At 37.2% G+C, this 14456-nt stretch overlaps 1 protein-coding gene across 1 annotated transcript in view; it reads right to left on the reverse strand.

The window, feature by feature from the left end:
- The window catches only part of dnah7 (dynein, axonemal, heavy chain 7), a 74345-nt gene that overhangs the window by 31155 nt on the left and 28734 nt on the right, over nt 1–14456 (reverse strand). The window contains exons 34-40 of the mRNA XM_051119059.1: nt 10523–10699; nt 8387–8518; nt 7053–7274; nt 4335–4532; nt 1383–1538; nt 907–1075; nt 424–550 (exon numbers count right to left, since the gene is read on the reverse strand). Coding sequence (XP_050975016.1) covers nt 424–550; nt 907–1075; nt 1383–1538; nt 4335–4532; nt 7053–7274; nt 8387–8518; nt 10523–10699 — 1181 coding nt within the window. The remainder of the gene's footprint in view (nt 1–423; nt 551–906; nt 1076–1382; nt 1539–4334; nt 4533–7052; nt 7275–8386; nt 8519–10522; nt 10700–14456) is intronic.

The following is a 14456-nucleotide window of genomic DNA, read 5'->3' on the forward strand; positions in this document are numbered from 1 at the left end:
TCTTTGTATGTTCAATTTGTAAACACTGGGTGTGCGTGATTATATGCATGAGGTCGAGCAAGTACGAGATGAGCATTTGTGGTTAAAAACTATATACATTTTATTTTATTTTAGAAAATGACCACATTGTTACATTGGATGAGACCCTTATTCCTCAGCTGGGATTCTGTAGAGCCCTTTGAAGCTGCATTGGCCACCACTGAAGTCCACTATATGGAGAAAAATCCTGGAATGTTTTCCTCAAGAACCTTAATTTCTTTTCTAGTGAAGAAAGAAAGACATGAATATCTTCGATGACATGGGGATGAGTAAATTATCAGGAAAATTTTTATTCTGGAAGTGAACTAATCCTAACCACAGTGGTATGGAGCAACACCTCCATGGTTAAGTGCCTCCATGGTCCTACTACCTGTGGAACATTACCTTATGGTCAAGTGCCAGTCCAGAATTCTTGAGAAGATGGTGAACATGGTTTTGTCATCAAATTCATTAATGGTCACTGTGTTGAAATGACGTAAAAATCGAGGAGTCACGGGGTTCCTACCTCCACCTGCACATGACAATGGACATGACTAAATGTAAAAGCAGACTTGTTTTCCACTGTTTAAAAAATAACACTTGGTCCATCCTATGACATCAGGTTTGTTTACTTGCTTTGCTATAAAAATTATTAAGTTTTGCATGATTTGCTTCCTAAACCTTGACACATTTGTTTTCCTGTGACCAATAATATTTAACCTTGTTTGACTTGTGGATTATATATATATTTTATCATCTTTATTATTTTTAGTCTGTTTTTCTGTATGCTCCAAATCAATGGCTTGCAATTCTGAACTAAACACTGCTCTGAAAACCATTTGCTGTGAATAAAAACTGTATTAGCATATATAAATCACATGAACTCACCAGGTGGACCCATGGCACACATGATCTGGATATCCACTAAGTTGATCATGGAGCAGTCCTTCATGTCATACCAGTTCCAGTGGTCGAGCCACTGACGCAAGAGCTCCACTGGAGGCTGGGCTCCATAGGTCTCTCTTGCTGGCATATTCACATCATCCACAAACACCACCTGATCAAATGGCAAATTAAAAGTTTAACACATTTTTTTAACACTAATGTTAATGTAATTTGATGCTGTAATTTTGAATGTTGGGAAATAATGTGCTGTTTTACATAGTGATTAAATACAGGTGAACTCTATTTTTCTCTCATTTAGTTCAGAGGCAATTAAGAACTCATTTTCACTTCGAAGTTAGAATTATGGTCTTAAATGGATTTTGAAATTCTATGAAGAAATGCTTAGTAAAAATTGATTGAGATTTAATCATAACTACTCCGACAACAAAAAGGGTAATAAAAAGATGCTCGAAGTATACCATTTTCTTTCCCAGAGGAGGGCCAAACACTCCTTTCCTTCTCTTATCCAATTTAGACATAATAATGTTTTGGGTCTGTGCTGCTGTGGTTTGGGCTGAGAAGTTGATAAGCAAAGGACTGTACACATCCTTCTCCAGATGATTCAGCAAAAAGTCCTGTGGGGGATTTGGAGACACTTAATTAGTTCTAGTTAGCACAGATGTTGCATCAAAATTCTTTTTTTTAAATCAACACTTCCAACTGTGTTAGAAGTGTTGAGAAAACTGTTTCTACTGTGAGCCCGTCACTACCATTATAAAGGATGCTATAAGTAGTACACGAGTCTATAAAACAGTTTTATATACCCTTAGCACCTGACATAATCATGCTTGTGTTTCAAATAACTGAGAAGCAAGCAAGCAAGCTGAATATGTGCTAGAAACACTGCAATATGGATGAGTTATATCTCTTTATAGTTTAACATTTGACCTAAAGGATGAAAATCAACAACATGCATAACCAACATAAAAGCTCTTATTATGAAACAGCCATGTGTCAACTAATTAATGTAAATATATGCACATTTCAGAGAGACCTCTTTCATTATAGTTTGAGGAGCCTGTGAGTTGCTCCACTTAAGCCTGACACATACAATCTCTTTCATTCCTTAAAACTCTATGAAAGAGCCATGTGGTGGTAGATTGTGAAAAATGATGATTTAATATTCATGTTCTAAATGGGAGTGATGAAGTCATCGGCACCTGCAGGCATTTTACTCTCACAACATGCAGACTTTTAGAGTCCTTCAAAATTTTGCCAAAGAATCACAAGGGGGGAAATTGTGAACAAATTAAACGGAAAGAGGACGCAGAGGGACCTAAGTAGTGAGTGGGTAAGTGAGTAGAACGAATGAAGGAATCCTATTAAAACAAGTTCTGAAATAAATGGTGATTCAGATTTTTTAAATTACTCAGTCTCTCCAGTCTTTTCATAACACGATATCGGATGTCTAAACTCCAAACTATGGTCTGGCACACATGAGATTTTGTGTTGATGCCACACATGTGTATTTAAAACAAATGCATAAGGATTCCGGTAATAGATGAAGCTGTTTGGCTGATGGATCTCCAGTCGAGTGACTTTCTAACTCTACCACTGACAAAAATGAGATCATTCAGTCTGTTCATCTTTTGTGTAAAGGGGGTGGGGATGTACAGTGAGCCACAGTTGGTCTCAAACCATTGACTAATTTATCACAATGACATCCCTCCATGCATACACATACAAGATCATGTAAGAGGTTTTATGCTCACAGTTGTGTCATGTACCTATTTTATTTTCAATAGGGACATTTGTGGCAGTCCTGTTTCACAAAAGTTCAAATCCTAACTAAATATGTAATACTTAGTAAACTTATTTTATATTCCAAAAAAAGTCTTAAGCAGCATGTCTCGGTGGGTTTTGAGCTGCATGAGGTGGAAAGATGATGATAGCAAATGATCTGTTGAAAGTGAGACTCGATTCAGCAGATGAGTTTTAGAGTGAAGGGGTGATTTCTGCCGCAGCATCTTAGATAAACACTTTTTTTTTTTAATTGTACAAGTAGAATATTAAACTGGTAAGGTGTCACAATTCATAAATTGTGCAAGACTTATGATAATAGTTATGTTTATACGCTGGATGGAAATGCCAAGGTGTACATAAATTGTAAAAATGTGCAAAAAAGCTTGTGTGCTCAATCAAGGACAATTTCTATACTATTTCTATACTATTCAAATTTCAAGTGAGAGGCATTTTACATGGTGTTACCTTGTAAGATACATTTTTACAGTTTTCATGTGTTAAACAACTATGCAAGATGCATTTTATTTGAACTTCACAGCCTATTTTTGCAATGTTTCACAGTGTGTCTGTAAAACGTTGAGGTACCATCATAGTGGTTTTGTGTGCGCGTCAATGTCATGGCAGCGTACAACACAAACTACCTCACGCAGGAAACACTTAACGTAATGCGTGAAAGCGTGTAACGAATGTAAAGCAAGCAAGCTAGTATGCATAGCCTTGAAATGGTTTTTTAGATTCACAAACCCATGGGAACCCTGTATGATGGACACACATTTAGGAATACATCCCTCTGTGTGCATGAAAAAGTCATGATCTCAACAGATCATATGATTGGATAACTTAAAACCAGCACACCAATCTCATTGTATACCATCTCAGATGTTTTTTTTTTTTTTTTTACATTTATTTTTGGCATTTTTTAGCCTTTATTATGACAGGACAGATCAGAATGGACAGTAAGCAAAGTGGGAGAGAAATAGGGGTGGGATCGGGAAAGGTCCTCATGTCGAGATTTGAACATGGGACGCCCGTAGCGCAACGACACTGTATGTACTGCCCACAAGGCTATCGCACCGACCTCAGGTGTTACCTTCATAACTGTAAAATGCCTGAGCCAAAGTCCATTATCAAAATGATTTGGTATAATAACCTCCCATAACTTGGCATTCAAAAGCAAAATAATAGTTGGGGGTTCGGTGCCTTGCTCAAGGGTCTCACCTCAGTCATGGTATTGATTGGTATATTCACTCCCCCCCACCTACAATCTCCTCTGGTACTAAGACTCGAACCTGTGACCTCTGGATTACAAGTCAGACTCTCTAACTATCAGGCCACGACTGCCACCAAATTGTGTTTAAAGTGTTAAATATTATTCACACACTACTACAGACAGACCTTGTCCATTTAGTGTCATTCTCACCTGACAATAATGTGGCATCTATTCTTAGCAAATATTGCTGTGTGTGATTACCATTGTTTTGATTTACTAATGAGCACATCATGTAATTAATTCAATTAAATTTTTAATTGATTGACAGCCCTATTCTAAATATATTCCTGACTGGAGTCATTGGTAGACTGACAGTCACTGTGGTGAAAAAAAACAAAAAAAACACTGAATCACTCACTAGAATGTAGACGCTCTTGCCAGTCCCCGTGGGGCCGACAAAGACGGTGGGTTTCTGATGAGTGATGAGCAGCTTCATGAGAGCAGTGTAGCGTACAGTGTTCTCCGTAGGCACAATTATTTCGTTGAACTGCACATCTTTAGGGATGGGCGGCAAAGCTTTCAGCTCTTCAGTCCACAACTCCCATCTGCCTGGACCCTGTTGGCGTATCACTGCTCATGTAAACCATTTTTTTAAAAATGAAAAACAATTTCAATAAATCTTCTTGTTAGCTGTTTTTAATGGTGTTTTGTTCTGCTGTCCTTCTGTGTGCCTTAAACTGCAGTGTGTATTAACGCTGCATTGTTTTCATCTCCACCATCATGACACCCTCTGAAATGTTTTCACAGTGCACTCTTTGTAGAAGCCTTATATGTGCCACAAAAGAATTATGGGCTTGTTCATGGCCCTGTCTGTTCAGAAAAAAGGCTTTTATCTACAGCAGAAAAATGTAAGCAATGGATAATCCATTTCTTCTCTAATAAATGACATTTTCAGCATTTAATGAGGCATGAAATTGGCAAATTAGTCCAGGTTATGCCTGAAGTTTTATTACACAGAGATAAAGCTTGTGATTTACAACAAATAATAAGACAGATTACCTCATTCAGGATGAGGAGGGTGTACTTCCTGAGAAGAGTGAATTTGCTTATTAGTATTTCAGGACGAAAAATGCAAATAATCAAATTCACATGCCTCAAGCTCCAGGAATTAAGAGGTTGCTTTTACACTTTCTATCTATTCTAAATATAGAGCTAGCCAAGATGGCATTTTAATATTAAACCAGGCTGGATATTAGAATTGCACAATTGCTTTAGAAAGCCAGATTGGGAAAACATCTTTGAGAAGGAAATGAGAAACTGCAGGAATTCACTTTTATATGGTGTTTGCATATAAGTTTTTCTTAACAGTTTGTGGACAATCTGCCATACAACAATAAAAATCCATTCATTTTTTTTTAATCCCTAAAAAAGCTAAACAGTCCCAATTATCAAACCATTCACATTTTCTAAGCAGTATGACGTCATACTGTTTAGGCCCTGACCGCTGACGGAACGCAGTTTGCCATTTTCTCCTTGCTTGAGTAGCTGTAATGACAACAATGTCTCGTAAGCAATACGAGGTGTTTCATAGTTAAAAGTAAAAGTGAATATAAGATTTCTCCCGACATCAGAGTAACTGAGGATGCAGGATTTTGATTTGATGGTAACGCTACCAAATAGTAAAAAAAAAAAAAAGGAAGAGAGGGGCGGAGTGAGCAGCAGTCCATTATCATTTAAAGAGACATGTACCGAAACGGGTTCTGTGAACAGAGCTATTTTTGACAAGGTATAAAAGGTGTTGTTTTCCCTAGTTAAAAAGTAATAGATTACTTAATAGATAAATGCATGTATTTTACACTAAGTATAGTTCAAGTCTATTAACAAATTAAATGAGAAATCGTTCAAGACCTGCTGATATAAAAATTGTAATTAAACTTTATTTGGAGTACTACTTGTGCACAATGCACATTTTTTAATATTATTAATATGTTTTAATGTCATTATTGATAAGGACTGTATGATCTTTAAATAATATCGGCTTTTAAATGCAAAATATTAAGTAAGTATAAGTATATCTGAAGTATATCTTTTGTTGGACTTCAGCACTACTTCCTCACAATTAAAGTGCATTAAGTACAAAATTAGTTGTTCCAATTTAGCAGACTTTAAATATACCAGTTTAGTATACAAAAAGTACAATTGCAGAGTATTTTTATTAAGAACATAATATGTAAATGCATTTGTAGTATACTTTGCATGAAATAAATGTATTTTATAATAATGTACATGACCATTGAGGAATTCTAACCAAAGTACTGTATGTTGCAGACATTTCTTGATAGCCCTAAAGAATCATAACCAACTTTTCATGCCTGATCATGAAAATTTAAATGCTGAAAATGTAATTTATTAGAGAAGAAATGGATTATCTATTGCTTACATTTTTCTTCTGTAGATAAAGGCTCTTTTTATCAGACAAAATCATGAACAAGCCCATAATTATTTAGTGGTATATATAAGGCTTCTACAAAGACTGCACCATGAAGAAATTATAGAGGGTGTCATAATGGTAGAGTTGAAAACAATAAGAACAGAGAAGAACAGCAGAACAAAACACCATTACTTTTTATGTTGCAGACATTTCATGAAGACACTAAAGAAAAATACCTACTTTTGGAAAATGGGCATCCAATGTTCTCTTTAAAATGTATGTGAATTGATAAGGGAAAGTGTATATTTTAGGTCCTGTACCTGCTTACTATCTTTTAACAATTATAAATGTATATTAAATATATAAAAAAAACTATTTATATATAACAATTAACCATACTTTATTTTAAATGGTCCTTTAATTTTTTAAATTGCTAATGGTAATAATCCATGTACTGAAATAATATAAAGACTTAAAAGATAAATGTACAATAATTATTAAAGAATTATCAGAATGGTGTTTAGATGCATGCATAAATAGATTAGATGAAGTCCAGTGTTTCACAGGACATCAACTTTCAAAAAATATTTCATGTCAGCTAACTAATTACCCCCCAAAAAATTAGGACAGGAAAAAACTTCCCAGACAAGCTCAATCTGTTTCTCTCTACATATCCGCCCAAGTGTTTTGAAGAAACTTCCTGACCTCTTTGAGGAAGCGGTATTCATAGAGCGTCCCCTCAGTTGGTAAAGACACCGTCAGCTGCTTGGCGGGAGGCTCTACGTGCTCCAGGATTCCATGGCGTGTGTGTGTCTCTTCACTCAGGCCACCTGCCAGCATCTCCCTCACCAAGCCATCAAACTTTACCCTTCCTGCTTCAGTGCAGCTGGCCCCGACTGACCACACGAGGGAAAAAACAAAGATGCCCTATACAGGAAGAGAAAAAACAATGTTCCATGAAGTAGGAGAGCTCAAAACTAATTTGACTTTTTTTTGTATAACAAACATCTGACTAAGATCTTACAGTTGACCTCTCATAAGCCTGTTTTTAGGTATCGCATATTGGGTTTTTAATACATTTTCTAAATCATTACTTCCTCCATTGCTGTGTTTAATCACTATGACACACTGCTGACCTTTTCGGAGCTACTAATCCAATCAGTTATTCATAAATATTCCTTTACAAACTCAATTGCACCTTTAGATCAATTTGCTGCAGCAATGACAATCTATACAAACACTGCCGCCATTGATTTGGGGCAAAATGCTTTGTGCTCTTTTGGCGTAAACAAGCAAACAAACAAAAAAAGCTCTAAGAATGTGCAATACTCTGATGACCAACTAGGAGGAAGCAAATAAAGTCATTCGTATCTGGGAGGAGGGAGCGTTTCTAAGTATTGATCCTGTACCAACTAATCAATGAGACTCGCCGTCCAGGTTGGTACTTTTTGATCTACTGATATGATCTCCGTCTCAGAGGAGCAGGTGGAGAAAGATTATTACCTTTAGAGGAGAAATGCAGACAGTATTGACAGACTTCAGACAGCACAAAAAATAGCAAAAGACGCCTTTGGCTTAAGAGATGACCTTTCAGGCCACTAAAGCTAAGATATTTGTAAGAAGCAATTAAAATGACAAATTTGCAGTGGATCACACAACTGAAAAAACTTCCCTTGTATGCTTGAGATGAAAATGAAATGAAAAGATGAATATATCCAGTATATGACATTTCTCCTGTGTATTTATAACCTTCTACACCCTCTCTGTGGTTCAGATATATTGAAACAATTGACACATATTAAAACTCCGGCACATACTAATTTATCGCTATTAGACTTTCTAATGAATGTGTTCTAATGTAGTAGATGCTTGCTAGGACATTGCTATGTGTTTCCTAAGACATTTTACTTAGTTTTTAGTCAACCGCTTCAATGCGGGCTCAGCATAAGCGTGGATCGATTTCTGCTACATAGTGAAAGCTGCAAGCGTTAAGTGTTCAACATTGCACAATTCATCTTTTTTAGTTTTTATCTCCTCACCTCAAGCCAAGAGCAGACATCTCTCTCGTTCATCCCCTTCATCTGGCTCTCCTCTCTAAACTCATCCATCATGCAGTCCATCAGATTCATCAGAGACCTCACTAGGCTCGTGTTGGATGTAGGAGATAATTCCTGAATGCCCACACAAAACACACTCCATTAGTCCGGACCAAGAACCCATGGCTAGATGATTAGTGGTATGCCATTATACTGGGCAAAACTATCTGAAAGTGCGCAAGACATGCTGTGATATTGGTCTGTAATGTGAGATAATAAATAATAGCTTAATAATGGCTAGACAAAAAAATGACAAACAAGGCTGTGAAGAAATGCAGCAGTAAATGAGGGAAAGAAAGTGCTAGTTTGTCTGACGAAAACTGTATTAACCAAAGTGCACTGTAAGCACTAAGAGACAAAAAAGAACTGTCAGGAAAAGTAGCATTTAAAAAAGAAGACACATAATTAGCACTTTATCCCATTCTGAGTACAATGTATGCATGCAAGCACAAAAGAACCTCTAATTGCAGAAGCATGTGAGTACTGGGAAAAAAAATTCTGTATTTAATGTAACAATTTCTTATTCTTTCCAGGATCTTCGGGCCAGTTTTACTGACAGCATTTGTTGGCATTAAAATAATAAAAGACAAGGAGTGTAGAATTAGTGCATATTAGTGATTAGTGATTAGTTATTTTTGCGCCTGACCTTATTAAAAATGCATCTGTAGGTGTCTCAGACACAAATTATATAGGAGGAGAGTATTAAAATGAATCACGCAGCGAGTTTTACTAACATTTGAGCTCAAAGTACTGGTATTTCCACCATTATTTTACGTCCCAAAAAAGCATCTTAAAGTAATTTGCGCTGCTCTTGGTAGATTCCGCTGGTTATTTCAGAAATAATCTGGCTGCATCTGTGTTCTTTAAGGTGCGCATTGTTAGCAGGGTTGCCAGGTTTTCACAACAAAACCTGGCCAATTGCTCCTCAAAACTAGCCCAATCGCATTTTGAGGGGGTTGCATTCCGGGGGCTAAAATACACATTTTTGGGTAGGGTTCCCCTGGTACAGTTCGCATGCCAGGGGCTAATATGATGGTATTGGGGTTGCTTCTTCCTGCGGACATGAAAAACAAAGTAGCCCAATTCCGCGGGAAAACCACAGACTTTGACAACACTGATTGTTCGTAAATCACATTCAGTGTGTTCCCCTCGCATCTGCGCTTTTATGGAATTGTGCTCTAATGTTAATTTGCCCTGTTTAGTACAACTTAAAGTAATAATTATGCATCACATAAAATCTAATGGGTGTCTTTTTGATAATATCAATGCATTTTTATGACCAGAGGTCACAAGTCTCAAGTTAACTTCTTAGAAATATGTTTCAAACTCTTCTTTCAGATTCACCTAAATTTCAGTAAGACAAGGAAAAAGACAGAGTAAATGGGAAATACTCAGTTTGAAGAAAAAATAACATTAGTGAAGGGATGATCTGCAGTCAGTTGGGTCATCAACACAAAATAAACCTCCGGTAAATAGGACCCAATGCAGAGTTGAAGGGTTTTGTATTATCCTACTGGGGTTTATTTAGAGCTTAAAAGAATAGAGATCTGGCTGAAATTATTTGTCAGTGCTTAACATGAGAAGAATATCATTACATTTTTGAATGTGCAATTTAATATCAATTTAATAGGATAGTTCACCCAAAAAAATACATTTCTGTCATTAATTACTCACCATCATGTCGTTCCAAACCCGTAAGACCTTCATTCGTCTTCGGAACACAAATAAAGACATTTTTTATTAAATGCAAGAGCTCTCTGACCCTCCATAGACAGCAAGGGTCTTACCACGTTCAATGTCTAGAAAGGTACCAAGATTTTTTTTTGCACACAAGAAGTATTCTCGTAGCTTCATAAAATTACAGTTGAACCACTGATGTCACATGGACTATTTTGTCAATGTTCTTGGTACCTCATTTTGGTACCAAAGACGAATAAAGGTTGTGAGTAATTAATGACAGAAATTTCATTTTTGGGTGAACTATCACTTTAATGAATGTGCAGCTCTTAGTATTAGAGATGCCTTTTAATTCTTTGGCAAAGCACTTCCTCATTATCTGTAGCACAATTACAGCTGTACCTTAGTGCCTTTGCGGATGAGCTGAAGACAAGATGGCAGCATGCGGTCAAAGAGGCCAGTGATAAGGTCTTTGTGCATGGAGCTCAGAGTAGAAGGCAAAGTGTTGAGCCAAGACAGCATCAGAGGCCGCCATCCCAACATGTGAGGCTCCATGTAGATCATACCACAGCGAGATACCTGCACAGAAAGCAGTAATGTCCCAGGTTGATTAAAGAATAGAACAGAATAGTCACATTTGATCAATTTAATACATCCTTGCCACATAAAACCATTAATTTAATTAAAAAAAAAATTGTACTGATCCCAAACTTTTGAACGGTAACATTTGACTAGATAATGTGACTTTTGTAAGTATCAACGAGACGCAAACAAACAGCACTCGTTACTACAAGAGTCTTTTCTGAAGGATGTGGACGCACAACTCCAAAGGATACAAAACTTTTTATATATTACTTAGCCATCTGGAATGGTGCATAGTTCAAACAAATTGCATTTTATTCATCTGTATGGCAGCTGCACTGGGTTACTCATAAAGATAAAGGTCTTCTGTGCTTAATGGTTTGATGAATTGCACATCATCAAGGTTACGTGATGGAAACAGCTGTCGGAAAGCGGCTCCAACTAAATGCCCATGTGAATGGTAGAGGTGTAAGTGAATTGCAAACTGGGCGCTTATGCACAGGTGTTAAGCCGGAGGAGACATCTGGGCCAAGCACGACCTCAAGAGCATGTTAGCTTGTTCAACTGAATTCTCATTGAACTTTGGTCTAGTTTGCAGCAGGCCATGAGTCAAGCATCAGTATATAAAAAGGAGGAGAGCAAGACAGAAATTGCGAGAGACAGATGAGGAGAGATGGTTTATGCTATAGCCAGACGTCTTTTGTTTTCTGTCAGGATATTCACACAAATTTGATCTCTGTCTCACTTTTTCCCTCTGGCTCTGTCTCCGGCGTCTACTTTGATCTGATCTGGTGACGTGTCGCAAACAACACAAAAACACACGCAGACATTCACACACACACATACACAGTTGGATATTTTCACACTCTTTCCTTCTCGATAACATGCTTGTTTAATCTCTGTCATCATCACCCATTCTTTTGAATCAGAGCCTTCTGCCCACACTGGGCCAGAAAAAGCTGGGATCCACAACTATAAGAGCCTTTCCTCAGGCTGGGATATGTGAGGCAGAAGCTCTGTCAGATACAAAGCCATCTTAGAAGAAGACACGGAGATAAATAAGGGGAGGAAATTGCGTTGGTGTTTCTGAAAGAAAGAAATCCAGTAGCGACATGCCATTATGCCATTCTTGAGTAGGCTGGGAGAGGGGGGGGGAGTGTGGTGTGGGTGTGTTATTGCCAGTGAATTGGTAAGTCTTCTTTTGACAGGTTTGCTGAATGACAACAACAATCTCATTTGATGGTCTACTTTTTTTGAAACCCAGAACATCAAAGGCAGCCTCAGAGATGTCTCATCTGATAAAGATATAACAAAAGGAATTGGGAAAAGTGAGGATATATTTTCATCAAATTTCATCATTTTTTAGATTGTATTGTATTTAAAAGAAATAAATATGTGCACTGTAGGCTTGCCTTTGTAGGTGGAATATATTAAAGGAAAATATTATTGGAATATATTGCAAATGCCTTCTGAAGCGATCCTAAAGTTAGAAACAAAAGATTCTTGAACCTTACAGTCTTTCGACCACTTTTTTTTTTTTACAGTTTTAAAGTTTGAATAAACTAAATAAAAAGAACACAAACTTTTTAAAGGGGTCATCGATAGGGCTGTGTATTGCCAAGAATTTGGCGATGCGATACGTATCACGATACAGGGGTTGCGATGCAATATGTTGCGATACATTGCGATACTGTAAACAAGGCGATATATTGGGATATTTCTTATTTTATGAATAGGACATAATTTTAGGAAAGCTGTAATTAAGAACACACAACCATATGCACACCATTCAATGTTACTGAATCACTTTTTGTGCAGTACCAGTAAAGGGGGAAAATAAAGTGCTTGCAAGATTCTTTAGTTATTAAATGTATAAAATGTAAGATTTTATAAACAGACCATATATATTTTTAGACCCTGCTTTACAATTTTAAAGTTACAAAGTTTATAATTGTAACCATGTCAGATCATTTTGATCTGAACTTAAGAATTACATCTAATATCAATAAAAAATAAAATGCTTGCAGGATTCAAATAAAACAAAAGTTGTATCTGTTAAATACAGATATTGGACATTCTGAGAACCTTTTTTGTTCTGCGAATTTCACAAGTTTTGGATTTTGCAAGTTTTTCAGCTTGTAATTATGCTCCGCGTGGAATCGCCGAGACCGCAACGTGAGCACCGCCTCAACTGCACAAAACAGCCCCACGACGAAAGAAAGCGTCTGGCAGCCGCCTCGGCTGCACAGCTTGCAGGATAGCTCGTGGGTGATTCCTGTTTATATCATTAACCACTGGCCACGAGCTTTGGGGCTCTGCTCTCACTGAGTATATTTATTTAACATAGTTTATTTTATTAGAGAACAACTACAAACTGTTTATTTTATAAAGTTTAGTTTTGAAATGTAAGTCAATAACAATAGGCTGAAGCCAGAGCCAATGGGGTAAGTTTTTGCGCGACGAGACCCCGCGCCACTCCCTATTTTGGAGCGCCCACCCTGTTTTGGAGTCCCCGCTCCCATTTGGAGATCTCCAAGCTGCAGTTATATACCCCTCCGTCCTGGAGCGAACGTTACCTCAAAAGCCGAAATGATGCCACACTTTACAACGAGGTGGGAGCAGGAACTATTCTTTCATCCTCCATTAACGCTAACATTAGTGGCGTGCCCTAGAATTTCCTGTCATTGTTTAAGTTAAGAGATAAGAAGACTGCAATCTAGCGGTCAGGATATACAATCAAAACAAAGCAACTGTCAAGAATCTTGTATGATTTTGTTTGTTTGTTTGTTTTTTAGATATCGATATTCCATTTTTGAGAATCGATACATTATCGCCAAACAAAATATCGCGATACACACGTGTATCGATATTTTCTTACACCCCTAGTCATCGGATGCAAAATTCACTTTTACATTTGAACATAAATGTGTGTTGCCAGTGTGTGTACACATCCACCCTACAATGATAAAAATCCATAGAGTGCTTTTTATTTAAATCCCCAGTAACAATTGTAACCCCTTGGCTGTTTTGAGATTCTTGGTATTAATGTAGTTCTGCACAGGCTCCTCCCACAACTCTTGACTGACATGGCCGTTTCAGCACAAACTGACCCTGAGTGAGCTGTAAACAGTCTGCCATTGTTTCGACACTGGAGCAGGGGAAGACAAGAATGTCTCCTAAGCGACTGAGGTGTTTTGTTCTTGGATGTAATAATGAACTTAGCAGTCGTCATTTACTCCCGACATCTGAGCCGCTGAAGACGCAGAGGATTACTTTAGTTTTTGAAGGGAATGTGCCTCCCAATCTACCTAAATGCATCTATGTTTGCACAAATCATTTGTAATCCAGCTTCACCTACAGAAGAAGTGAGTATAAGGTTTTTTATTAATCATTGCAAATCGTCTTTTTTAATAACGTGCTAGTTAGCAAGTTCCGCAGCAAAATGCGGCTAAAGTCTACAGTCAGAAAACTGTTCGTCCACAGAAGAGAGAGGTGAGTTGAGCAGAGCTCATTAACATTTAAAGGGACATGCACTGAAACGGCTCACTATGAACACAGCTGTTTTTGACAAGGTAAAAAGGGTGTTGTTTTACACTACCATTGAGAAATTTTAACCAAAGTATGTTATAGACTTGTCATTAAGACCCTAAAGAATTATATCAACTTGAGGAAAATAGATATCCGATGATTCTGTAGTTATTATTATTATTTGTCATATGTTTACTTTGTTTTTAAAAAAAGATGCCCAACATCA

The sequence above is a fragment of the Labeo rohita genome, chromosome 9 (assembly GCF_022985175.1).
Source record: "Labeo rohita strain BAU-BD-2019 chromosome 9, IGBB_LRoh.1.0, whole genome shotgun sequence".
In the NCBI taxonomy this organism is placed as follows: domain Eukaryota; kingdom Metazoa; phylum Chordata; class Actinopteri; order Cypriniformes; family Cyprinidae; genus Labeo; species Labeo rohita.